Genomic DNA, 26,374 nt, shown 5'->3' on the forward strand with positions numbered 1-26,374 from the left:
TAGTGACTCAAACCTAATACAGATAAGAACTCATTAATCTTACAATAAAAGTAAAAAATAATAATTCAAATTTAAGATTATTTAAATTTTTATTCAGAAAAAAAAAATGTTAATTAGTTTTGAACTTGACATTAAATGAGCTATGCAATTTTAGGTTCAAAAGCTGCGCGTTCCAGCCCATACCAGGCAGCAAATTAAGAAAAAATAAATAAAAAAGTGAATTAATTATAAACATTGCATTAAATGAGCAATGTCATTTTCGGGTTTTAAAGTTGTGCATAAAAGACAACACTGGAAAATTTAAAAGTGATTATAAAATTAAGAAAGTTGTGTTTGATAAAGAGTAACATCGAAAGGAACAAAGATCTTGGTACATCTTAGGATTTGTGTAATTAGAGAGTGTTTTGTTTCAGCTGTTCAAGTTTATTCTTACTCTTTCTCGGATATATTTATTCTTATTCGCTCCTAAATACTATACTCTTTTTAGTAAGTTCATTAGGTTTGTCTCGTGTTGAATAAATTGAATTATGGTTTATTAAATATGTTGAAATTTTCAAATAAGCTAATCTATAACATATGAGTAAATATAAATATTGTTTTATAAATTGTTTTAGTAAGTAAATAAATAATTAGCACAGCTGAAAGAGAGGAAATAGTAGTAAAAGAACCCAAACATATTTTCAAAAGAGCATTGCAACCATATTTTGTACCTGGTGGACCCCATTGATTCTTAAAATCACAACATTGTTGTTGCGTGTTTTATTACAAGCTGAGTTTGCTACACTGTTGTACATGGTGGTTGTGGGTGGAGTATAGCTGCAAGGTGGTTCACCTAAGTCCAAAGGATTTTTCGTCTACAGATTCAAAATTCTTCCAAAAATTTGCAATTTATGAGAATACTTTGAGCGTAAAAGTGAGTTAAGCTAAAATTGAATTTTAATTCAGTTTTTCGTGAGAGTAAGCAATTTATGAATCGGTTTGACCCATATAGTCAGATAGTTTGGTTCACTTTTTTCCTTTCGATATTTATTTTATATATTTATCGTTCTAACAGTACAATAGGAATTTATCAATTTTCATCAAATATTAGATAATAGTTAAAAATTAAAGTATCAATTTACATAATTTAACAAATAAATTATTTAAAAAAATTATTTAAATATTATTAAATAACATTATAATTTTTAAAAAAACTCAAATCGTCAACATACATGACTAGAATTTTAATTATAATAAAACTTACCATAGAGAAATAATAAATAATTATTGTTTGTGGATTATGGGTGACTCAAATTTGTTTAACTTGTAAATTATTGTTGTTCCTTAACTAATTTATATATTATAAACTCTTCTTATCTCTAGTTCATATGAAATCTCCAACACATTATTCACGTCAAGACAAAAACATATCGAACATGAAACTAGATATTAATAGCTTGTTCAATAGTAGTTCAACAAACAACAAATCTTTTGATAGCATGTGACAATATATTAAAAATAAACTTTAAGTCTATTTCAATCTCACAAAATTATTTTATAAAATAAAATTTATACTCATTTATATACTTTAAACTCATCTTATATGTAATCATATGTAATGGATGTAATATCTTAAAAGAACACGAATTAAAATATATTCCAGATAGTTTTTGGTTGCCCAATATACACTGTTCTGAATTAAATATTTCGTAACGTAGTTTCAAATTACTTATGAGATATTGCAAGCTGAACAAGTTGGTCAGTTTTTACATTATGGGTGCGAAAAAAGATTGTAGGAGTACAAGAAGAAAAACCATCTATTTTGTCCCATGTTTGTTACCAACACTTGGGCTTTCTTAAGTTACAGGTGCCTTTCACAGTCACCATCTTTTGATAGAACATATAATTTCCGTTCAGTTAGCAACCTCAGCTGCACACTTACTTTTAAATTTAAATCAATTTTGAAAGAAATAGACACTTTATTGAATAATAATATTTTAACTTATCTTTTTATCCACTTTTAAATCACTATTTCAATCATCATTAAATCATTTATTTTAATTTTTTTTAGTGTTGTGATATAATGATCTAATAATAAACAAAATGGTGAATTAAAAATGGATAAAAAAATGGATTAAAACGTTATTATTCCACTTTATTAACTAGGAATATCCGTAATTTTTGTTTGTTTGCATCGGTATACTTTTCTATTTTTATACATATTTAATGTTTTCAAAATAAGTTTTTAGACTTATTTAATGTTTTCAAAAACCAGTAGAAAAAGAGAAAAACAACCCAAAGGCACATCCTGAAAACCTAGAGTAGAAAAGTGGAAAAGGGATATTTAAAGGAGGAGTTAAAGGAAGAATCTATTCAATCCCCTGAAAACAAACTCTTTTTCCAACCATCTTGGGTTAAAAACTAAGAATCTGGTGTTTATGGAGGAAAAGTATTGCATCAATCTCAGGAATATTACAAATTATTTTTTGCTAATCAAGTTACCCTCACTGAATTACATACATAATAAACGCCTCAACCACTTTTTTTTCTTCTACATTTGGAATGCATGCTTAGACTTCATATCATGTTCTCTTCATTTTTTATTCGCCTTCAGCTCTTCTTCTTTCTGCTATTTTCCCTTGGTATGTATACTAGTTATCAATTATTAGTAAGTCTCACATTGACTATAAATAAAAAAGTAGGACATTATATAAAAATAAAGACCCACATATATCCATTGTCTTAAAAATTTTGGATTGAGAGTGATGTTAATATTTTATGTGGTTAAGCTCAGGTTTCATTGGTGTTTGTTCTCTCCGGTAAAACTTTCTCTATAAATTATAATCACTCCTATGATGACTTTGAGTTATAATCTATCTAACCAAACACATATTCATGCACTAAGCAAAGTTTCACAATCTGATACGATGCAGTTTTGGGAGATAAAGCATTTACAGGAACATATGGTGTAAACTATGGTAGAATAGCAGACAACCTACCTCCCCCAGAAAGTGTGGTCACCTTACTCAAAGCAGCAAAAATCAAGAACATAAGAATATACGATGCTGATCATCATGTTCTTCGCGCATTCAAAGGTTCCGGCATTGAAATCGTGGTTGGACTCGGCAACGAATTTCTCACGGAAATGAGTGTGGGAGAGGACAGAGCCATGAGTTGGGTCAAAGAAAACGTTCAGCAATTTCTTCCAGGAACCAAAATCCGTGGAATCGCAGTGGGAAACGAGATCTTAGGAGGCACAGATATTCAACTCTGGGAAGTTCTTCTACCTGCAGCAAAGAATGTTTACAATGCCCTAAGTAAGCTTGGTCTGGAAAAAAATGTTCAAGTTTCAAGCCCACATTCTGAGGCTGTTTTCGCTAACTCTTTTCCTCCATCGTCATGCACTTTCAAGGAAGATGTTGTTCCGTATATGAAGCCTCTGTTGCAGTTTTTCTCGCAGATCGGAACTCCATTTTTCATAAATGCTTATCCCTTTCTTGCCTATAAGAACGATCCGGAACACATTGATCTTAACTATGCTCTCATGGAGAAAAGTGATGGGATTTATGATGCAAAGACTAAACTGCATTATGGGAACATGTTTGAGGCTCAGGTTGTTGGGTTTTATATTTCTTCCTATGTTTTGGTTAGGTTATAGTCATGGTTATTGAAAGACTGTGGTTCTATATAGTTATATGACATTAGTATTAACTCTGATACTAATTATAGTTATGATCATCGAGATATTGTGGTTCTAAATGATTATATGACATTAGTCTAACACATATAATGCTTTTAACACCACTTTTACACCAAATCTTTTAAGATAATGGTGTTATGGGTCTTTATTTTTATATATGGTTTAATTTTGTCTATTCTATCCAATGTGAGACTTTGACTCATACTTAGACTATTTCCAACACAGGTTGATGCGGCTTATGCAGCGTTGGAGAAGGTTGGGTTTGGGAAGATGGAAGTGATTGTTTCTGAGACTGGTTGGGCTTCGAAGGGGGATGAGAATGAAGCTGGAGCAACGGTGAAGAATGCGAGAACCTACAATCTTAATCTGCGTAAGAGGTTGCTGAAGAAGAAAGGAACCCCTTATAGGCCCAAAAAGGTGGTGAGGGCTTATATCTTTGCTTTGTTTAATGAAAATTCGAAACCTGGTCCAACGTCAGAGAGAAACTTTGGATTGTTTAAGGCTGATGGAAGCATTGCTTATGATATTGGCTTCACTGGACTTGTACCATCTTCGTCAGCTTCATCATTACTTTCCTTCAAGGTATGAACACCAATTTAGAATTTTTTTATTGTGTTTTTCTGTATAGATATTTTAAAGTTTAGGATTTAAGATTTAGAAAATGGTCAAAATATTTTATTATGTCTTCAAAATATATTCATCAAAACTTACACCATATCAATATTTTAAAAATATTAATATAAGTGTATATTAAAAACATAACAGAAAACGACACCTAAAATTGATTAAAGAATTTAAATTGGTATCAACACCTTCAGATTTTATATATATATATATATATATATATATATATATATATATTATTTGATATCACTTTTATTCAAAAAATTTAAATAATAATATTATGAATCTTTATTTTTATGTAGTGTTTAACTTTATTTATTTTATCAAATGTAAAACTTTTCGACTAACATTTGAATCGTTTCCAACAAAAATTAACTTAATATGATTAATAGTTTTTCTATTTTAAAATTCTGAATTAAAAATAATTAGAATCTCCTGAGATAAAAGATACGAAACATAATATATATATATATATATATATATATATATATATATATATATTAATTATGTTATTGTGGTTTCAAAGTTTCTAAAATAATGATTCTTTGCAGGGTATTGGAACCTGGTTTGTGCTGGCTTTCACAAGTTTGGTTGCTTTCTTTTTATAGCATTGTAATTAATTATGGGATTAAGCGACCTGCTAATTATGTGATTCTTGGATTCTTGAACAGTTTTCTGTATTTCAAGTTGTGAATTTTCATAGTGAAAATGTGACTTATCAATGTATAAATGATTGACTTGTTATTCATTAATACCATAAGCTTTATTAGGGATTTAATCTTCTGTGTTGTTGTTGACCTGCTGTTTTTTCAATATATTTTTTTTAATATGTTATCCTAAATAATCAAGTTTGTTTGTTTCTAATTTCTCACAATAAAATTAAGCTGGTAAGGTAAAGAAAAAAAATCAGCAAAAGTTTATTTTTTAATCTTTTATTTATTTTGTATAAACATTTAATAACTCTCTTAATTTAGAAATGAAAAACTATTATTTCCTTATTGTTTTTCAAAACTTAACTCCAAAACACACTTTGCATGTGTCATCACCAAAGCATTTTGTGGATCACTTTGAAGCTTTTAGGAAATGTTTATATATATATATATATATATATATATATATATATATATATATATATATATATATATATATATATATATATATGCATGTCACTGTCACTAAAAATGTTTTAACAAACTAATTAATTATCACATAATACCTGTATCTTCCCCCTCAACAAATAATTTATATATGGATTTGGTAAAGTGAAAAGGTTCAACTATAAATTAAACCAAATTTAAGAAGTGCTCAAACTTTAATTATTTTATTGAATGTTGTACCTTTACAATTATGGGTAACGATCAGATAGAATTAATAAAATATATTGCTGATAATGCTGGTAACTGTCAAAATCACATTTCATTTTTTATGAAAAAAAAAAAGTTGTTTAACATCATTTGATTATTTGAGAATTTGTATAAAAGTGAAATAATCTTATTAAAAATTAATTTTTATATTTTTGAAAGAAAGAGAAAATAAATAATTATAAAAATAATATTAAACGATAATAAAAGAATGATGGTGTTAAAATATCAGTATTCTTTGTCTAACTACTGTAAATAAAAAAATATAAATATAGTTATTTAGAATGGTAGACATTTAGAAAACAAAAAAGGAAAGGAAGAAAAATCTAGTCAGACTCTGGGTCTGAATAATTATGAAACTTGGATATCTTCACACATGGCCCAACCTAAAAGTATGAAAAAATATTATAAAGATAAAATCCTAATTATTAAATATGATATCAGATTTTTTATATTGACGCGGATCTCGTTAATTTATCCCAATAACAAAATGTTTAACAGTTGAACTACTTGAAAGGAAATATGGCTAGAAATCAAAATAAGTAATATATATATATATATATATATATATATATTTATATATATAAAAGGAATACAAATGAAAAAATACATAATCACTTGGACATATATAATATATTAATTTAGAGGAAAAATATTTATTTTTTGTTTGAAAATAAGGAAAATGATAAGATTAAATTTTTATTTAATATAAAATATTAAAAGAACATTTTAGTTAATACATTAAATAATTAAATACAATTTAGTTTATGGTAGATCCAAGTTTAATCATAGTTATTTACTAACCTGCCATTAATTTCTCTTTTCTTTTTACTCTTTTTCTTTAAATTTAAGCAATCGTGATTTTTTTTTCTTTCCTTATTTTTGTCTCACTTCCATCCACCCATTTAAGCAGATAATCTTTTGATAATATTTTTATAATTTAAATAAAATTATTTAAAATAACACTTAAATAAAATAATTTATAAACTCCTATATATAATGTTCTTACTATAACATCTTTATCACAATGATACTAACATCATCAATTTTCTTCCTTTTTCTTTTTGCTTTTATTCACGTTTTTCACCTTTTCCTTGTCTTTAATCTCTTTCATACATAGATGTCACTGAAAACATTCAGAAAAGGCAAATATTTTTTCATAGCTATAATCATTATTGTTCTTAATGCTTGATACTTAGCCTGAATTTGATAAATGCCATGGATTGGATTTGCTACTATTTTTATTTGTGATTGATAAAAAAAAAAACATGCCAAATATATGTAACAATCGTTTTTTTTATTTATTATTTAGTGAACAAACTCGTGTTTAGTTTAAGTTAATTTATTATATTTAGATTAATCAGGGAAAAACGTGACGGATAATAGACAGCATTTTAATATATATTGTGAAGTACACCAGTCTTTTGTTTTACAATTAAAAAGTACTTTTGGTGTATATTTATACGATTTGACCCTCGTGCGTATACGGTTTTAAAATCTTAAATTCCTGGTATAAGAAAAGAGAGAATTTAATATGAAAGTTGGAATATGAATTAATTAAGATAAGGAATCTACATAAGGAAATGATGCTATGACTTCTAATTTTTTACTTTCATATTTTATATTTTTAACGTGATTTAATGTGGATCATTGATTAATATATTATTATTTTTTTTTTGAATGAGTTAATGATTCACATTAAATCATGTCAGGAAGTAAAAAATGAGAGTAAAAAAAATGAATATTATACATATGCTTGTGATAATTAAAATATGAACATAAAGCATATATAATTCTAGATGGATTCCACGTTTATAATTGTTAATTATATATATGAAGATTTGCAAATAGGAATTTGATTCCTTCGTAGTTCAGCTTATACAGTCAAAAGATATTCTTCCATTTCAAAACTTTTTCTATTATTGGTGGAATAATATTTTTGTATATTTGGTTCATCTACCTATAATTGTTAATACCTGGCCAAAATCTTTGCCCCGTTTATTTTTTTCTTTCTTCAACAACCAATGATATTTAGTAATGTTTTTCATGGAATCTGAGTAAACACATGCCAGAATAAGGCATAAAAAAATCGATTTTTCAATAACATTAATTAGTTGTTTTAAATAATCAAAATATTAATTATTAACATTTTTTTTTCAAATAAATAAGCATCTGCTTACTTGTTTATTTATTATATTCCGTCCATTAATGATAGTGGCAGCAACATCCTCGTTTTTTAACTGTGAAAAAGATATTAGCAACGGTCTTTTATTTTCAATTATATAGTTTTTGTTTATAAAGGTTTAAATCCTTAAGTTTACCAAATTTTGTAATAATTCTGGAAAAAAAATATGAATATTAAATTTTCATATCATCAGATAATGATTTTATTTTAACAGGATACAAACTATTATATTTTGTTTATCCAAGTGTTCCAAAAGAATAAATCATTCTCACCGTAGAGGAAATAATTTTCTAGTTGAAAAATTCAAACTCCTTAACGTATAGGCCAATATCTAAAACTATAATCTATTTATTTCCTTTCATTTTTATTTTTTTGTTGTGTTCAAAGATAAAACTTTCATTTTTCTTATAATTCAAAGATTCAAAATAGCATTAATTGTCGATAAATTTTAGGTGGAGAGGAGGAGTCCGGTGAGGATATAGTTGACTGAACATAACTTTGACTGATATATAGTTCCAAAGTAAGTTGAAGTTTTAGATTTTTATTTTTGTGCGATATTAATGAGTTCAGATTTTTTATTATTATTTTTTACTATCTTTTCATAAGTATTAAAAATAAATTATACTGATATTTTAAATATTTTTTCAATATATTTTAAAATATTAAAATTAGTGATAATAAATGTATTATGAGAAAATAATAAAAAAAATAGCACACAAAAAATAGCAGAAAATTAACTCTCCAATAAAGTAAACATTAACAAAATTAAAAGTAAAGTACCCTTTCTAATCTTTAATATAAGGAAAAAAAAAAGAATTCAAATGTAAGAAAAAGTTCTGAGCAATTTAAAATATAAAGTGCAAACTTTGTATATATATAATGAACTATCTATTTGAAGCTACGTAAGAAGAATAATGGGTTGCAAATAGGAAAGCTGAAGTTATAGTTTTATGCATAATACAATATAAAATTTACATAATCGCGTTGTGAATTGTAAACTTTATTCTTTCAAGGGCATGACCCACAAAAGAAGGGGCAGAGGTTCCCTTCTTGAGGGACATTCCAAACCCCAAAGATTAGTGAGTTGAATTAAACAAAGCACCAGATTTCCGCAATGCCAGTGTGATCAAATCTGGAACTGCACTCTACAATTCCCTTTCAATCATCTGTGGTTGGGTGCACCGCAGGCTCCGCGGTCGCACCACTATCAGCGTAATCCTCACCGTTGATCTGATCCAGGACCAGCACAAAACCCATGGCAAAAGCCGCGTCAAACCCAGCCTTAACACACAGAGAGAACACTTCCTTCCCAAGCACAACACTGGTGGTGGGGTCCACCTTACGTCGAATCTCAGCCACAGATTCCTTGGTCACATTGAACACCGTGCAGCATCGCTGAGAGAAACACCCTTCGATCTGGTACTCCTCACCCGGGTTATCGTACATCTCCACCGTCAAACTCGCGCGCGACCTTCCGATGATCGACGCTCTCTTCACGCTGAAGATAGGTTTATCACCGTCCATCCTCTCCCCTTTGAAGCCCTCCCACCGTTGATGCAAACTCGGTCTCTGCTACGCCAAAACATTACACACAACTCAACTCACTGAGTCCACTCAAATCAATGAAAAACACACCTAACCATGATAATTCTAAACACGAATAAATCAACGTAATGCGCATATCAAATTCTGAATCACCTAAAGTCAAAATTTAAGATAAACTATTAATCCTTAATCGAGAAAATTAGTTTAGTTTTAAGTTTTAAGCAGAAAGAAGAAGAAGAAGAGAGAGTATAGATTTGTACCTTCCGACGAACAGTGAGGAGGCAGCGTCCGTTAGGATCCATGAGAACGAGTTCGTCTCTGTCGCGAGTGTCGGGTCCGTAAGAGTCAACTCGGAAGACGAGTTGACCCTTGCAGTCGTAGACGGTGAAGCCGTCGCCGGCGAAGAAGAGAGAGGTTTTGAGGACGGTGAGATGGATCTCTTCTTTGAAGACGTATCCAGGTCCCACCTCGTTCATGTTTTCCGCAGCAGCGTCAGAAGCCATACACAGAGGGTAGTAGTGTGTGTGGAATGTGATGTGCGATTGTTTCTTCGGTATTTGTATTAGAAATTACGTTGTTTTTAATGGGGCAAAGGAAAAGCACTATTCATATTCCCGCAATTGAATAATCCTCCACCATAACCAAATCAATTTATGCCACCCATCAATTATTAATTCACAGAGTGTGGGGCATAGAAATGGAAGCATGCATGGGTGGGTTATCGTTACCCCAAACGTGGGGATCAAAGATAAAAAAATATCTACGAACATGATGCGACAGGACTTTTAATTTTAGGGCACGCCAATTTTATTTTTTATTTATACGTATTTTTCATAATATATGATTTTAAAATGGCGTATTTATTAATATTCTTAAAAAAAATTAGGGTTTGGAAAATATTTTATTGGGTTTGGTAGTGTGGACATTGTAAGCGTTAATTGACTCTGAGTTTGGGCTAACCCGGTGCCAGTTGTTGGCGGTTGTAATGTTACATTTGAAGAAAAAATAAATTGGGAAATTTCAAATATATCCCAATCCCAACAAAAATTTTGTCAACTGCAAATTTCTTTCTCTCCACAAAAAAGACAAAATTTATGTGTGGCGACGTATTCTTGAGTTTTATTTTCGCTCATCGGTTAATTTTCAAATAAAATTTAATTATATAATCATTTAAAAATATTAACCAGAGATGTTTCATTTGATATAGGGTTATTTGTTAGAACAAAAATCGTAGTCTAAATCCTTGTTGAAGTTATAAAGAGACTAACTATATTTTCTTTTGCTTGTATTACAGGATAATTTTTTTTTATATATATAATTAATGTCATCAATCAATAATCACCTTGTATATATAGACTACTTTAGAAAATTAAAATAATATCCAACTATTTTAATAGCATCATCAAAATCAAAATCCTTATCGTTATTGTTCTTTCTAGTCCCATCATTAACATTATCTCTTGTACGGAGAGGAAAAATAACCCATATGAAAATTTAAAAAAGTTCTAACTATTACCATTGTAACGTAAAACTATACCAACAAAAAGACTAAAACGAAAATACCAAAAAAAAAAGATTTTTTATCCACTTTAAGAAAAATAAAATGAAATAATTAACTAATTTTATGGGACCACTTAACCCCCATTTCTTTGGTGTAGAGGGTCTAAGCTAGAGTCCATCCTATGATGTATACTGCCAAAAAAGCCGATGTTGAGGGAATTGAGCTTCTTAATTGCTATCCATATCATAATTTTATTTTTTTAAAATATATAAAAAATAAAATAAAAATATATTTAAATTGTTATGAAATTATTCAACGGGGCGGAATAATATTATTATTTAAAATGGTTTAAAGTAGCATTAATGCAAAGCAAAAATTGAAATGTAAGGCGTTGAAAGTAGTGTATCATGGAATCACACACAATGTGTACACAGGCCACGCCCATCATTATCTTTTCCCAAAGTCAAAAGCCACCCTTTTGAAGGAGGTGCTGTGAATCTCTGCTGTTTTCACCCTCACAATTTGCTAAAAGTCACCCTCACCCAAACATTTCATTCACCCGTCTAACCAAGATCTGTTCAACCACAATAACAACCTCAATGGATCCATACTGTGCTTACACATGACAAAAATATTCATCTCCATATATATTTGTTAATAAAATTTACATGATTAATATTCGCGAATATTTATTATTTACGGGAAACGAATATTTTAGGAAAATAAATATTAATGAGATCTAAGCCTAACCACATAAGGTATTGACACCACTCTTAATCCAAAATCTTAAAACAATGAGTTTATGAGTCTTTATTCTTACATAGTGTTCTAGTTTCTCATTTTAAGTCAATATGAGACTTAAATTAACACTTAGATTCCTAACAATCTCTCTCTCAAGAGTGAGTCCACTTCAACCATATTAGTACACTCCCCAGCGGAAGCATTTCCAACCACAAGTACTTCTTTTCTGTCTTTTCTGTACCGCCGTTCTTCTTAATAAAACACGCTTACTTAAAACTCTTGTCAGAAAAACTTTCGGTATAAAAACCATATTACACTCGCCTGAACCAGTTTTAATCAAATTATAGGTAAAAAGTATTTGTGTCCGGTCATACCTGTTTCCATCTCTACGTATGCTACTCTACGATTTTACATAATAATTTTATTTAATTCTTGTTTCAGATGCATGGTTTTACTTTACCTACACTCAATTAAGTTGGTGTTGAAACTTGAAAGTGGAATTTGAGCCTTACATTATCCACTCACGCTCCCACTACACGTAATTTGACTCAAAGGAGGAGAAAAAAAACGCTGAAAGAATTAAATTATTTAACTGTTACTGATGTAATAAAAATAACACTTTCAGATTTGAATGATGAACGAGGATTCAGTAATCCCTTTAATGTAACAAATTAAAAATTAATCTATTATTACAAAAAAGCCGCAATATCCTGAACATAAATTACCAAAAATATGTGAAAAAAAATTGAATCTGTATATCTATCACTGATCCAAATTCTATTTTTTTTTTAAAATATCTGTTTCAGAAGTTAGTAACCTGTACTTTTACTAACTTCATTTGACGTGATGGCTTTTAATTGGTTAATTAATTTTAATATACTTTTTGTGTCATAACTTAACCCTATCTTTACGTGGCCGATTTCAATTGCCTAACCAAGTTTCATCCTATCTTTATAAACAGAAGATAAAAATGTCTTTTACGTATATTTTTATTACTCTTAAACTTACTTAAAATATGTAAAATAAATTAAAAAAAAGTATATCATTTTTTTTTCTTCTAGGATTGATTCTTGGATACCATTCTCACGAATTTATTTGGCACGATAAACGAATATAACTATTTTCATTCGATTTATACTCTTCAAGTCAAGCAAAATTGCATCTGAACAAAAGCACTGGTAAACTAGTAAAGCTTTCCAAAAGTAAGTTTATTTTTAGTAAAACACGCAAATTATTTAATTTAAAATGTTTAATAACTATTTTTGCTTTGTGAAACTATATTGAGATAAGTGAACATAGATTTGCCACATTAAAAGGTATTAATATTTGTTTATTTGAGGTATCTTTAAGTCAAAAAGTTGATTTTTCTTTGGTATTGGGTCGGTTACGGAAAGTGTGGTGTGGACAAAAAAAGGTGGTGTGTCGTGTAATCCAAACAAAGAGTTGTTGGTGATGGGCCTACTTGCTGGGCTCCATGAGACATGAACTTTTGTGTTTGATGGCAAGCTAAAAAATATAAAGAATTTTTGTTAATTATTTTTTAGCGTTTAAATTTTATTAGTGTAAATAAGAAAAGACAAAAAAGATATAGACAATACAGATAAACATGAATTGAGAAAATAAAAAAGAAAAATTGAATAATGGTATGAATGAAATCTGATTTCAATTTTAATTTTAAGGTTCGGTTGAAAATTAAAAAAAAACTTTATATGTAGATAATTTTAAAATAAGTCAAATTTTGGAAACAAAATTACTCAGTTTTATTTTTGTTGTTTGATCCCACCAAACTATCACTTTTTTCCAGATTCATCAATGGATTTTCTAAGCAAGAATAGAAGTATCGACCACAATATTCAACACCACACACAATCTTAAAACTTGTTAATGTCATTTCACGTTATTTTTCTACGTCGACAAAATACATGACGATGATTTTGGTCTTCCGGTTGAAAATCACACTAAACTTAGGACAATGTGAAAAGAAAGACTAGTAATTCAAACAAAAATTATAGATGGAACCAAATAGAACCTTTTTCAAAAGATAAAAAAATAAAATTATTTTTGTAAATCAAACACTACTTACAATATGATAATGTTTTTTCCTTTAAATTTAAGAGTTTTTAAAACGTATTATGTTCATTTTCTTCTCAAGAACGCTCACCAAGCTAAGAGAATTAATGTACATTCCCTAAGCTATTTTTCTTCTCTCACATCACAAAATTCCTTACTAAAAGAAAATAATTGAAGGGTTTGCAAGGGAGAAGAAGCTCTGTGGAAGACTTTTACGAAATAAATGTTACTTTTTACGCAATTGGATCGATTATATATTAATTTAATGAAAGAAATTTGTTAATTAACAAAATTCAAGAGTGATATCGTTGATACGTTACGTAGGATCCTAGTGTTCATACGCCACAACGTAATTAACAATCGGCAAATTCATGTATAAAAAGTTAACATAAAAGTAAGTAGGAATCGAATTTGACTAATGAATTTTCATTGAAAAGTTAAAGGACGTAAAGCAAAGCATGGTGCAAGAGCTTGCATGATACCACCATTTACGTACAAGAGAATTCAAATACCCAAGGTCATGATGAACCCTATATAGCATGTTCCTATTCCCCACATAACCTAGGTGTATATATTTATATATTTATATATATAGAAATGCGTGCCTTTAACCTTGCAAAGCAAAGCAAAATGATTCAGATATGTTCCACCAATTCAGTTGCATTATTGGTTCTGCACTGGGTATCTCACTCCAGCGACCAAAGCACGTTGCTGCTCTATCTGCATGAAACCATACAAATCTTAATCATCGTAAAATGACTATGTAGCATTAAAACCTTCGAATAACTTACTTGGAACAATTCATGCAACTTGTTCTTGAGATAACAATATTCATGCTCCAGCATCTCCAACGCTCGCAAGCATCTGCAATATAGCACGTGGAGAGATTCAGTTAGGTTAGGTTGCAATAAACTATGCATAAATCATCAATGTTGAATACTTGATTATATATTTATCGGGTAGAGAAAAAGAATTTTGAGAGGTGTGTATAATGTACCCTGCACGGTTGCTCTGGTCTGTAGCAGCACGAAATGCAACGCAAATGTTTGTGACTCTCTTCGCACCAATGCTTGAGCTGCTACCCATGAACTGATTCAAATGGATTCCAATTTTCTTGTAGTCTGATAACTCCTTCTCCATTCTGCATCATGCAGAAATCAATTTAGCAACGAGAATTCATAATCATAACTAAGAAGAAGAAGAAGAAGATTGATAACATACAGCAATCCTCTGAGATTGTTGAGTAGTTTCTCGGACTCGTGAAAATAAATGTTGACCACCTCAGAGACGAAGTTTGGAGAAGCCTCATCTTGCAGCTGTTGAAGCTGCAAAAATTGTTCATCCAACACTCCCTGCATGGAATGGAATCAGACCAAACATATGTAGCAGAATTAATGTTGTTGTTAATGTTGTTTTTGTGTGTGTTTGAAACATATACCTGGTGGAAAAGAAAAGCAAGAAGACGGTTCATGTCGGCCCACAAGAGGTCCGCACCGAAACCAAGCATCCACAGAGGGAGACCCGTTTTGGCGATTTGATTAAACCACCGTGTGCGGTGAAGGATTAAGCGGCAGCCACCACTGTAACAGTAACTTATTGACACCGAGACCAAGAAGGAGAGGGAACAAGCGACACAAATACTCACACACACACTCCAGCTACTATTGCTGTCACGGGAATGCCAATATTCCTATTTAAAGCATTCCACGAGGGCACAACACAACACAACGTTGTTTTTCCACCACAAAAAATTTGTAACTCTTACTTCTGAATCATTAAAATAAGGAAAATATAGTTGTTTCTCATTAGTATATTATGATTAGAATATTGGTTGAGTTGTAATTCCTTAAATAATATCGTTAACCATTTGAATTATTTGAAGGGGGTTTAGAAGAGTTAGGGTTGTTATTTGATAACTCCTATGAAAGTGGTAATGATGGCATTGATTAGTTAAGGTGAGTGAGAGTGAGAGTGAGTTTTGGGGAGTGGGTGTTAATTAAAATATAGAAAGGAAGGAAGGCATGGAGTTGAGTTGGGGTAATCGAGGTGAATGTGGGGTATCTACCCTACCAATTAAAGGCCATTGCCCCAGGCACGGTGGTGTTGTTGGCAGTGTTTCAAAGTGCAATTCTTCTTCTTCTGTTCCCTTCCCACCTCACTTCACATCTTCCCACCAAAATGCTCCATTCACCTGACACCTGCCTGCACCTCCACCTCCTATAACTTCATTCTTATTTCTCTCACTGTAAAAATGTGTTCATACCATTTTTAATTTGAATTTCTTAAACAAATTATTTCAAAAACTAAAGTTACACCCTAAGTTCCCGTAAAAATTCAATCATGAGTGTAAGTTTTACATCGAGTAATTATATAAGAATGAATATTCATAAACTTATTCTCTTAAGATTTTGGATTAAGAATAGTGTCACGTATTGTTAGAAATTCAAGTGTGATTCTAAATCTCACATCGACTAGAAATGAAAAAGTCGAACATTATATAAGGATAAAGACCCATAAATCCATTGCCTTAAGGTTTTGGGTTGAAAGTGATGTCAATGCCTTATGTGATTGGGCTCAGATCTCATTGGTTAAAATCGACTCACACGTTCAAACGAGTACAATATAGTTCTTGACAAGTATTCCAGGTAAGCAAAACCGACTCAGACGAGTACAATATGATCTTTGTATCGAAAGTTTTTGTGACAAGTATTTCGGATAAGATTGTCCTGTTAAGAAAATCCTAAACCTAACACGTATAAATACTCGAAAGACCCGATCTGTAGTGGTGTGGTGAAAAGTTTGGTAAGTAAGCACGCGGTTGAATAAGAGAGAATGGGAATTTTGTCATTTTATGGAACTTATAAGTATAGTATATATGAAGTGGAGGGAAACTGAAACTGGTTTAAAATGCAGTGAATAGCAGACACAGCATGAATGAATGGATAGACTTTTGTTGTGATGATGGCCTAAACACCAAACTACACTCCATCTTCTGACACCCACTTCACACGCCGGGGAATCAAGCACAAAATTATACCTTCTTTCTGCTCTTATTATTATTTTATCATCCAATCACTATTAGGACCACACTTATTATTAGCTCTTCATTCTGCATTCAATAATTATTTTTACTTACAATTATTACAAATACACTAAATTCGTTGCATTGTAAAACAGTAGCTTCCACAATATATTAATGCATTAATGAGAGAATTTGCAGTTTTTGTAAACACGAGTGAAGTGTTGCATACTTTTCATGTACACTTTCATGGAAGTGTTAAATATGCACTTTAATAACCGTACAGTATATGAATGCAAATTACTACTACCAATCTTCGGCATGGGTTAACACCTACTTTAACCTTGTTTAATAGTGCTATTACTGAGAATCATGCATCTTCATTTCAATTATTTATACATTCCTCGAAATCCTTGCTTGAAAGGCATACTTTGTTCATAATCAACTGACGTAAGCAAACTCTACTTAATTCCCCAATAAAGTCGTTATCTGATGTTGTTTGCAGTGGATTAACATGCATCCAATAATTAATGTTGGTTTTCAGAACTCTTTTTCCAATTATTAAGCTCATACATCGTTTCTCATAATTTCTTTTCCCATCGAAACAAACTATCTTTACTTTCATAATTATATGGTCAAGAAAACCATGGTGAAAACAGTAACCTTTTTAATCGATTCTACTAACTTCTATTAACTCGTCATAATTAGAAGACTGGTTAATTATATAGGGCACATGGCTATGATATACTTCGTTGTTGATTTGAGTATATTCCAAAAATATCTGAGTTCTATATTATTTGATTTTGTATACACCTTCAAAGATTTATTTATTGATTATTATTTTCAAACAAGCCAGTTAAGGCATGGTTTTGATTCATCTCCACAATTGAGCGACGTAAAACTATTGAGTATTAATTAAATAAGATTTTACGATGTGTTTGGATTATAGTTAGAAAAATTATGTTTGGTCGAATAAAAATAAAAATCTTATTCTACGAAAAAAATGTAATTTTGTTTTGAAAATAATTCACGTTTGAGGTCAATGAAACAAAACAAAAATATGTAAAATATCATGTGTGACTTTCAATACAAAATAAACTTGTATTTAAACTATCAAACTGAAAACCAAACATATATTTAGTCTCTTCCGGACAACATCAATGTTTGGATCTGGTATCGAGATTTATAATAGAGAGAGGTACAATTAAAAAGAGTAACTGAAAATAAATAGAGTAAATAGAAGATATTGTTTGATATTGTAATTAACAATATCTTAATAATATCAAACAATATCTAACACTTCCCCTCAAGTTGGAGCATACAAATCGTATGTGTCAAACTTCTTACAAATATAATCAATTTTATATCCCGTAAAGACTTAGTAAAAATATCTGCTAACTGATCACTTGAGTTAACAAACTCAGTCTTGATGTCTCCAGACATGATCTTTTTCCAAATGAAATGACAATTAATCTCAATGTATTTACTTGATAGTATATGTTGATGACATCGTATCATTATAATCAATTATCACATCCGATATATTGTCGGTCTGAAAGTTGAACCCCTCAATACATCTTTGTTGTTAAAGAAAGATAAACAAAATTTAAATTATCTCTAACTTCAACTTTAACTAAAATGTAAAATTATTAGATATAACAAAACAAAAATATATTGATCTCTAAATATATAATCAGAAGCATGCTTTGTTTTGACGTAAGCAGACTGATATACATAATGGAAAAAAAAAATATTAAAAACTGTTCAGAGGAAGTACTACTTTTGAGGTGTGCTGCAGTGTGATATTAAAATGATAAACAATGGTTAACCTTAGTTCATAGACTTCATAATCGTGTTAACTTTTTGCTCTCCCGTGCTTATTTACAGTGACCATTATTGCAACAACCAATATGTGTCTTTTGCCTTTCTTCGTATGATTTTTGTTTCATTTCCTTTTTGGTTTCGAAATGCTAAACGAGTTCTTGTTCTCTAGGAGCTGGAGTTAAAAAATACTGCATTTTTTCACTCTCTTCAAAAGGTGGTTTCAAAGCTCGAGGTGGTTGTTGTTGTCTTCAAAGTTTTTAACTTCATGCTGTTCTTTTGTTTACCTTTTCCTTTCTTTCACTTTCCGTTTGGTTCTTCCAAGAATATTCTGTGGCTAATTTAGACCCTCTTGCGCGTGTTCATTCATCTGCTTCATCGTAATGTTTCCTTAATTCTATGATGTTTATGTCTCAATAGATCTCAAGCTTTTTATGATTTTATCTCTGCTAAAATTCAAAAGTTAACCATACATTATATATTGAACTTTGTTTGCTTAAGATTGCGAAAAGATTGTCAGAATTAAATACCACATATGATCTCACACGGGTTAGTTACGTTTTTAAGGTGTTTTATGAGTTTTCTTTTTATTACGATAGTATAATCTTAAAATTTTCGATTTAAATGAATGAATATGTATTAGTCAAATTATAATCATACTGTATAACATAAGAATTTTTTGTATATTAAGATCAACTATTCAAAATTTATAAAAAATAAATTTTGAAATACAAAGAGTTTGAGAAACGACTACTTCTGATCGAAACATTAAATTCAATCAAATTTAAAAATAAAATAAATAAAGAGATTAATGAAAAAAAAAATTAAGAAGAACATGAATTCTATACTTTTTAATTCTAAATTAAAATAAATGAAGTTCTGATATTTAGAACAATTTTTACTGCTCAAATTATTCGCAACAACGTTATAGACAATTATATATAAATATACTAGTTTACAAAACGGAAAATTTTTAAGTTATACTTAATATTTTCATAAGGGTTGTTTTTTATGGAATTCCTGAATTTGTTTTTCTTTTTGTTAAATTTCAGTCACTAATTTTATTTATTTATAATTAAATTTCCGTCACTATTTTCCTTGTGGGATATAATAACAGATTCTACTTGGGAAAAACAAATGTAATTCTATGCACTAACTAAAAATATTAACTCAAATCCTCTTCAGAATATCATGATATTGTTGTTGATATCTAATTGCGTATCCATTTCTTCAAATATTCTTACTTCGTCTAACTTAGTTTAGAACCCTATGATATTTACTTTGATGGAACCATTTTAACACTGGATTGTCCCACAGTTTTACGAAATTCTTACATCAAAACTTGTTCCATTTTGCAAGGTAAGGATCAGAGTTAGTTATTCAAAAAAGGATTTAAATCCAAATGAGCATTCTCCCTTTCTGTATCCTAATTTTATACAGAATTTCTCATCTCAGTAACAATATGAAATACTGTTTCATCTCAGTAATAATATGGAATACTGTTTCATCTCAGTAATAATATGAAATACTGTTTCATCTCAGTAACATTGTTCAGTTCTCTTGATCACTTCCTTAACTTGGCACAGTTTTTTGTGCAAAGTCACTCATCCTTTGACTCTGATAGCAGAGAATGCCTTATAACTCTAATTACATCTGTAAGAGACACAACCCCCACAAGCAAACCCTCTTGATCCACCACCCAAACTCGATGAACATGATTACTCACAGCCTTCTCAATCACCTCACACAAAGCTGATTCACCATAGCATGTCACAAGCTCCTTTCTGCAGGACCCTCTATTCTGCATCTCTGACTCACTACTGTACAATGGACTTGATTCAACTTCTTCAGTGAATGCCAGTGCACTTATTCCCAACCATGATTTTAGCGAGGTTATGTGGCATCCCCTCAAATCAGTCGCAGAAAATGTACCAATCAGCTTCCTGCATCTTCCCTGCAAAACTTCAATTTCATTTCTCATTTCTAAGACAGCAATATCAACAACAATAATAATATGAAAAGGGTTTAATCAGAACTTGCATTTATAAGCTGCTTGTGATCATCTTCACCAACATCACTAGCTCTAACAATAGGAACAGCGTTTAACATAGCTGCCTTCAAGCACTTTATGGCATGAACAAGTTTTGTTCTGTCAGTGATGGCATAAATCTGCACTGTGTCAGCCCCCAAATCCTGCACAGAACGTGATAAAATGCTGTGTAGTTCAGCAGCACGACCATGCAAGAACCTAAGCATGTCCATCTGAGTCACCATTTGGTAGCTAGAAGCAGACTCTGCAAGTTCCACCCCAGATGCTGCCACGTTCTCTTCTTGCCCATCAATCGGTACCATAGCACGATGCACCCCTTTGCTGAACACTTCCATGCAATCTAACATACTAACACATCATGCAAGAATAACCAAAGATTCAAACTCAAAAACAAAATCAGAAGAGGTTTTTGTTTTTGTGTTAAGGAAAGGGTTTTTTTTTCCATCTAGGCAGATCAGTCTTCAATATTACTGAAGTAGGCATGTTTTTAAAAAATTACGAAAATGGGCAAAACGTTATGGGGATGCACGTTTTTTGGGTGAAAAAATCGTACAACCCCCAAACGTTTTCATGGTCAAGCGGGTCAAAAGGCGAAATCGTGTGGGGGGACACGTTTTTGGCTCAGTAATCGATTACAGCATGGTGTAATCGATTACTGCATGATGTAATCGTGCAGGGGGATACGTTTTTCATTGTGTAATCGATTACCACATGCTGTAATCGATTATAGCATGCGTTGCAGTTTTCTGGGTGTAATGTAATCGATTAAGAATGAAGTGTAATCAATTACATGATTAGTGAAGTATGTTCGAGGGCAATGTAATCGATTACAAAGGTATTGTAATCGATTACAATGACAAATTTTTTTTAAAAAAAAGGTGATTAAATTAGAATTGGATAGAGAGGCAAGCATAATAATTTGTAATGATTTTATACAGTTTTTTGGTCCATCAAAGAATAAAGTATTTGAAATTATAGTTCATGAAGACATAAGAAATATTAATCTTTATAAAAAGTTGTCTTAGTTTTGACATTGTACAAAAAAGAAATAAACATTGAAAAGTAAATTAATTGAAATAAAAAATGTACAAATTATTGGCAAAATGGACATTGTCTCCTATGATGACCCTCAGTGCGACAATAAGAGCATTTTTTTGGCTTATCCGTAACGGGTTGATCCATTTCGTTATGGATCCTATTTGTTGTAGGTCGTCCGGAAGCCTTGGAGTGAAATTAGGACCTGTAATCTTTTTTTTTCATTATTATCATCGTTTTTAGTTTCATATTCAACTATGTCATATATCATTGCTTTCCTATCCACTAAAATGTTTGTTAACGTTTTTTTTTTTTAAATCACGCATGTAATCGATTACACTTCGTTCGTAATCGATTACATTACACCCAGAAAACTGCAATGCATGCTGTAATCGATTACAGCATGCGGTAATCGATTATAGAACGAAAAACGTACCCCCTGCACGATTACAACATACAGTAATCGATTACACCATACTGTAATCGATTACTGAGCCAAAAACGTGCACCCCCCACACGATTTCGTCCTTTGACCCATGAAAACATTTGAGGGTTGCACGATTTCTTCACCCAAAAAACGTGCACCCCCAGAACGTTTTGCTCATTTCCGTAATTTTTTTAAAACCTGCCTACTTCTGTAATATTGAAGACTGATCTGCCTAGAAGGGAAAAAAAACCTAAGGAAAGTTAATTAATTAACCTGGTATTAGGATTCAGAGTCCACAAGCTAAGGCCTTCAAAGGAGTGACCAATGATGGAGGAAACAGGATCAGACATCCTTTGATCAAGATCTTGGGTGATGTTATCACCACCGCTCAAGTGGTCATCACCGGCTATGTGGGCCACGATATCAAGCATAGTCACCATTCCTATGTAATGTTTCCTCACGGCACCGGTTTGCTTATCGGACTCTACGATCATCGACCCTCCGGCTCCGATCCACTGCCCCGGCGGCGCCGCCACCGGCACCGCCACAATCTTGTTCGCCACCAGGGTATTCATTGTTTGGGCCAGCGACGCCGTGTACGGCACCTCCACTAGCCTCTTCCTATCCACCATCATGTCCTTCACCTTCTTCTCCTTTAGTCTCACACTTCCACTTTCTTGCATGGTGGCTCCACCACCTTGTTTCGCTTCTTTCACCTCCTGCATAGCTTCGATTTTCCTTCTGCTACAACACAACAAATTGTTCTTAGTGCAAAGATTGGTATAGATCGGAAAATACGGAACAAGCATCAAAAGATTTGTTTTTTAAGATTTTTTTTTAAAGCTGTAGGTAAGTTACATATATATATATATATATATATATATATATATATGAAGTTGTTGGTGAAATTCATTTTGTTTTTTTTTATGGGTTTTATACGTGTGGTGTCGTGAGATCCGCAATGTCGTGCATGCAAGTCTGGTCTTGCCACCTGTGATAACATACTTGATGACTCAGCAAATGCCCTTGAATGGCGACACCTGTGTTGAATGTTTGTGTTCTTGCAGAACACGTACCATAGGCTTTTCCGTGCACAACCTTTTACGTCGGCATAAAGTTTCAATTTTTGTTTATTCCATTAAACGCCACTTGGTTAATTTTTTGTGTTCTTATTACATCATGCACTGGCATAAAGTTAATGGTCATTTTTTAATCATTTCTACACAATAATAAATCTTTTCATTATTGAAATAGGAAGAATCCAAAGAAATGAAGTTTTCCCAATGTGGGAAAAAACTCTTTAAAAGTGTTGTAGGACGTAATGGTGGGGCAACGAGCAGAGAAGAGAAGAGAGAAAACTCTGCAAAAAGAGAACTGAACATACCAAAGTTTTACAATAACTTGATCTATAACTTGATCTATATATTATTTTTTATACAATCCCATCCTTTCGTTGTTTTCTTTTGGATAATGAACTACGGGATAAAAACACACATTCCACCACTTCTATCTTTATATGTTCCTCCGAATCATGCAAAATTAAAGTATTGTGTACCAAAGTTGATGTGAAAAAACAGAGTCTTAAATTAGAACAGTGGTAAACAACTGAAGTGAAGTGAAGTGATGGTGAAATAGAAACCACATAGCTTGAACAGAATGGGACAACGTTAAAAGTCCCTGGTACAAGGCAAGGGTGCAAATCTCGTGACCCACATAAATGCTCAAATTCTCCGTCCCCTACACCATTTATAACACTAACGTCTTTTCTCGTGAGCACGCATTACTCCACTCCAGCCAAATCACCAACTTCGCTTTTAAATAGTAAAAAACATAACTACTCACACTAACCCCATTCATTAACATGGATCCACCCTCTATAAAAAAAAACCAACCCAAAAACATCAATTTCAGCATCATCGTCACACACATACCATAAAAAATGACTCTCTGTCGTCTTCTTCTCCTACAAGTACTATGTTGCACGCTGTTTTTGCCGTCTCATGTAACGGCATTCACGGTGATCATGTCAGACTCCGGCGTGCCGTCAACCCTGGTAGACGGTCCACAGACGGGGTTTTCCATGAACCAAGACGGTTCCCGAACGGATAAACGAGAGCAAGAGGCGGTGTACGACATCATGAGAGCCACCGGAAACGACTGGGCCACCAACATCCCCGACGTGTGCCGCGGTCGCTGGCACGGCATCGAGTGCATGCCCGACAAGGCCAACGTTTTCCACGTGGTGTCTCTTTCGTTCGGAGCACTCTCCGACGACACCGCTTTTCCGACATGCGACCCGACCCGCTCCGTTATCTCACCCTCCATCACACGCCTTCCCCACCTCAGGACCTTGTTCTTTTACCGTTGCTTCAGTTACAACCCTCAGCCCATCCCATCCTTCTTGGGCCTGTTGGGCCCAACCTTGCAAACCTTAGTCCTCAGAGAAAACGGCCACATTGGGCCCATTCCCGTTGAATTGGGCAACCTTACTCGTTTGAAGGTCCTGGACCTTCACAAAAACAACCTCAACGGCTCCGTACCCCTCTCATTGGGCCGGATCACAGGTTTAAGGTCTTTGGATTTGAGCGCCAACAAATTAACCGGTTCCATACCCGGTTTCAGTTTCCCTTCTTTAAACGTGTTGGACCTCAGCCAGAATCTTTTGATGGGCCCAATTCCTTCTTCTCTATGGGACTGTCATTCTCTCATCAAATTGGATTGCAGCCGCAACCGCCTCGCGGGCCCGTTGCCGGAGAAGCCCATGAGCCTGAAAGACCTTATGCTTTTGGATTTAAGCTACAACCGTCTGCAAGGCCCATTTCCGGAGTCAATCAAAAGCCTGAGTTCGCTTCAGGCTTTGATCCTCAAAGGAAACCCAATGGGCTCGACTACGATGATACCCAGTGATGGGTTTGATGGCATGAAAGCCCTGATGATTGTGGTTTTGTCGAACATGAATTTGCATGGGCCGGTGCCCGAATCACTGGGGAAGTTGCGGAACCTTCGCGTGCTTCATCTGGATGGGAACCACTTGAATGGGTCAATTCCGAAGAGTTTCGGGGATTTGAGAAACCTTAGTGAACTTAGGCTGAACGATAATGGGCTTAGTGGGCTTGTGCCATTCGAGAGGGAAATGGTTTGGAGAATGAAAAGAAAGCTGAAACTGAACAATAATTCAGGGCTTTGCTACGATGCACGCAGTGGTTTGGGAGATACCATGGACTCCACCTTCGATTTAGGTATTGGTTCGTGTGACACAGAATCTACGACTCCAGATTCCGTTACCACACACCAACAACATCTTTCAATGTCTTTCCCGACACCAACACCAACACATTTCACATCACACGGTGTGAAACCTCTTACATCATCACTCCCACTACCCATTTTTCTACTCTTTACTATCATTTTCTTGTATGTAAATAAATAAATAAATAAATTATAGTACAGTACATTCAAATTTGTTATAGCAATATATTTATACTATTTAAAGTATTATTGTTTGAAAGTATTGTTGTATGATGAGAGTTGACGTATCTGCTTTGAAAAATGTTTCTGTATAGATGTTTTGGGTTAACGTGATGAGGAAGTTGGTGGGGTAATGGAGGTGTAGAAATACAGAAAACAATGCCGAGATGACAGAAACCGTGGAAATGTGATTGATAAGTGATATTGTTTATTGAAAAATATATTTTAACCCACTTTTTTACTCACTTTTAACATATTGTTTTAATCACCATTAAATTATTTTTTTTTATTTTTTAGAGTAATATGATGTGATGATCTAATAGTGATTGAAATGATAGGTTAAAAGTAGGTCAAAAAATGTAGGTTAAAATATCATTGTTCTTGGTTATTTGCTTTTAGACTAGTGTAATGAGTATTGATGCGAGAGGAAATTAAATTATTATTGCAACGGGAGGTGCATGTTTGTCGTTAGAAAAAAGGTTAACTATTTCTTTTATTAGTCTATATGAAATTTTGGTTTAATTTAATTATTCATATGTAAATTTAGTTTTTTTAAGCTTATTTAACACTTTATTAAAACTTTATTTACATTCTAAATACATTTCTTAGTTAATATGAAACCAAACTTATATCAAATGTTGTAATTTTTTTAAATGTTATTATTTAACATGTCTTAAAATATCAAATAAATTTAACAAATATCGAATAAAATGATCAAATTTTCACAAATCTAAAGTTGAGAGACTAGATTAGGTTAAAATTTGAAAGAGACAATAATTTTAATTTTTAATACAAATTAAAGTACAAAAATATATTTAATTTTTGGATTTGGAAATGACAAAAGAGTA

The 26,374-nt window shown here is 32.1% G+C and overlaps 5 protein-coding genes across 5 annotated transcripts; 2 read left to right on the forward strand and 3 right to left on the reverse strand.

The window, feature by feature from the left end:
• Nucleotides 1-2,457: 2,457 nt before the first annotated feature.
• Nucleotides 2,458-5,069, forward strand: LOC114186049 (glucan endo-1,3-beta-glucosidase 14-like). The gene is made up of 4 exons (XM_028074049.1): nt 2,458-2,621; nt 2,913-3,592; nt 3,905-4,261; nt 4,855-5,069. The coding sequence occupies exons 1-4, from the start codon at nt 2,546-2,548 to the stop codon at nt 4,909-4,911; spliced, it is 1,170 nt and encodes a 389-aa protein (XP_027929850.1). The 5' UTR covers nt 2,458-2,545; the 3' UTR covers nt 4,912-5,069.
• Nucleotides 5,070-8,763: 3,694 nt separating this feature from the next.
• Nucleotides 8,764-10,009, reverse strand: LOC114183435 (protein LURP-one-related 12-like). The gene is made up of 2 exons (XM_028070456.1): nt 9,655-10,009; nt 8,764-9,418 (listed from the first exon to the last, which is right to left on the reverse strand). The coding sequence occupies exons 1-2, from the start codon at nt 9,895-9,897 to the stop codon at nt 9,008-9,010; spliced, it is 654 nt and encodes a 217-aa protein (XP_027926257.1). The 5' UTR covers nt 9,898-10,009; the 3' UTR covers nt 8,764-9,007.
• Nucleotides 10,010-14,140: 4,131 nt separating this feature from the next.
• On the reverse strand, nt 14,141-15,359 carry LOC114186239 (pseudo histidine-containing phosphotransfer protein 6-like). The gene is made up of 5 exons (XM_028074282.1): nt 15,145-15,359; nt 14,928-15,058; nt 14,704-14,847; nt 14,498-14,570; nt 14,141-14,426 (listed from the first exon to the last, which is right to left on the reverse strand). The coding sequence occupies exons 1-5, from the start codon at nt 15,211-15,213 to the stop codon at nt 14,370-14,372; spliced, it is 474 nt and encodes a 157-aa protein (XP_027930083.1). The 5' UTR covers nt 15,214-15,359; the 3' UTR covers nt 14,141-14,369.
• Nucleotides 15,360-19,937: 4,578 nt separating this feature from the next.
• Nucleotides 19,938-22,920, reverse strand: LOC114183722 (SNF1-related protein kinase regulatory subunit gamma-like PV42a). Its single transcript, XM_028070839.1, has 3 exons — nt 22,332-22,920; nt 20,587-20,944; nt 19,938-20,500 (listed from the first exon to the last, which is right to left on the reverse strand). The coding sequence occupies exons 1-3, from the start codon at nt 22,865-22,867 to the stop codon at nt 20,147-20,149; spliced, it is 1,248 nt and encodes a 415-aa protein (XP_027926640.1). The 5' UTR covers nt 22,868-22,920; the 3' UTR covers nt 19,938-20,146.
• Nucleotides 22,921-23,563: 643 nt separating this feature from the next.
• Nucleotides 23,564-25,561, forward strand: LOC114184290 (protein TOO MANY MOUTHS). Its single transcript, XM_028071582.1, has one exon. The coding sequence runs from the start codon at nt 23,998-24,000 to the stop codon at nt 25,486-25,488; it is 1,491 nt and encodes a 496-aa protein (XP_027927383.1). The 5' UTR covers nt 23,564-23,997; the 3' UTR covers nt 25,489-25,561.
• The last annotated feature ends 813 nt before the right edge of the window (nt 25,562-26,374 follow it).

The sequence above is a fragment of the Vigna unguiculata genome, chromosome 5 (genome assembly GCF_004118075.2).
Source record: "Vigna unguiculata cultivar IT97K-499-35 chromosome 5, ASM411807v1, whole genome shotgun sequence".
NCBI lineage: Eukaryota > Viridiplantae > Streptophyta > Magnoliopsida > Fabales > Fabaceae > Vigna > Vigna unguiculata.

Bases quoted from the DNA above. Each gene is read 5' to 3' on its own strand.
- LOC114183722 (XM_028070839.1), bottom strand. From the start codon at position 22,867: ATGCTTGTTCCGTATTTTCCGATCTATACCAATCTTTGCACTAAGAAC. The intron at 20,945-22,331 runs GTTAATTAATTA...ATGATGTGTTAG, and splicing joins ACTCTGAATCCTAATACCAG to TATGTTAGATTGCATGGAAG. The intron at 20,501-20,586 runs GCAAGTTCTGAT...GAAGTTTTGCAG, and splicing joins ATCACAAGCAGCTTATAAAT to GGAAGATGCAGGAAGCTGAT.
- LOC114186239 (XM_028074282.1), bottom strand. From the start codon at position 15,213: ATGCTTGGTTTCGGTGCGGACCTCTTGTGGGCCGACATGAACCGTCTT. The intron at 15,059-15,144 runs GTATATGTTTCA...CATTCCATGCAG, and splicing joins TTGCTTTTCTTTTCCACCAG to GGAGTGTTGGATGAACAATT. The intron at 14,571-14,703 runs GTACATTATACA...GCTATATTGCAG, and splicing joins GACCAGAGCAACCGTGCAGG to ATGCTTGCGAGCGTTGGAGA.
- LOC114186049 (XM_028074049.1), top strand. From the start codon at position 2,546: ATGCTTAGACTTCATATCATGTTCTCTTCATTTTTTATTCGCCTTCAG. The intron at 3,593-3,904 runs GTTGTTGGGTTT...TTTCCAACACAG, and splicing joins GGAACATGTTTGAGGCTCAG to GTTGATGCGGCTTATGCAGC. The intron at 4,262-4,854 runs GTATGAACACCA...GATTCTTTGCAG, and splicing joins CATCATTACTTTCCTTCAAG to GGTATTGGAACCTGGTTTGT.
- LOC114184290 (XM_028071582.1), top strand. From the start codon at position 23,998: ATGACTCTCTGTCGTCTTCTTCTCCTACAAGTACTATGTTGCACGCTG.
- LOC114183435 (XM_028070456.1), bottom strand. From the start codon at position 9,897: ATGGCTTCTGACGCTGCTGCGGAAAACATGAACGAGGTGGGACCTGGA. The intron at 9,419-9,654 runs GTACAAATCTAT...TTGGCGTAGCAG, and splicing joins TCCTCACTGTTCGTCGGAAG to AGACCGAGTTTGCATCAACG.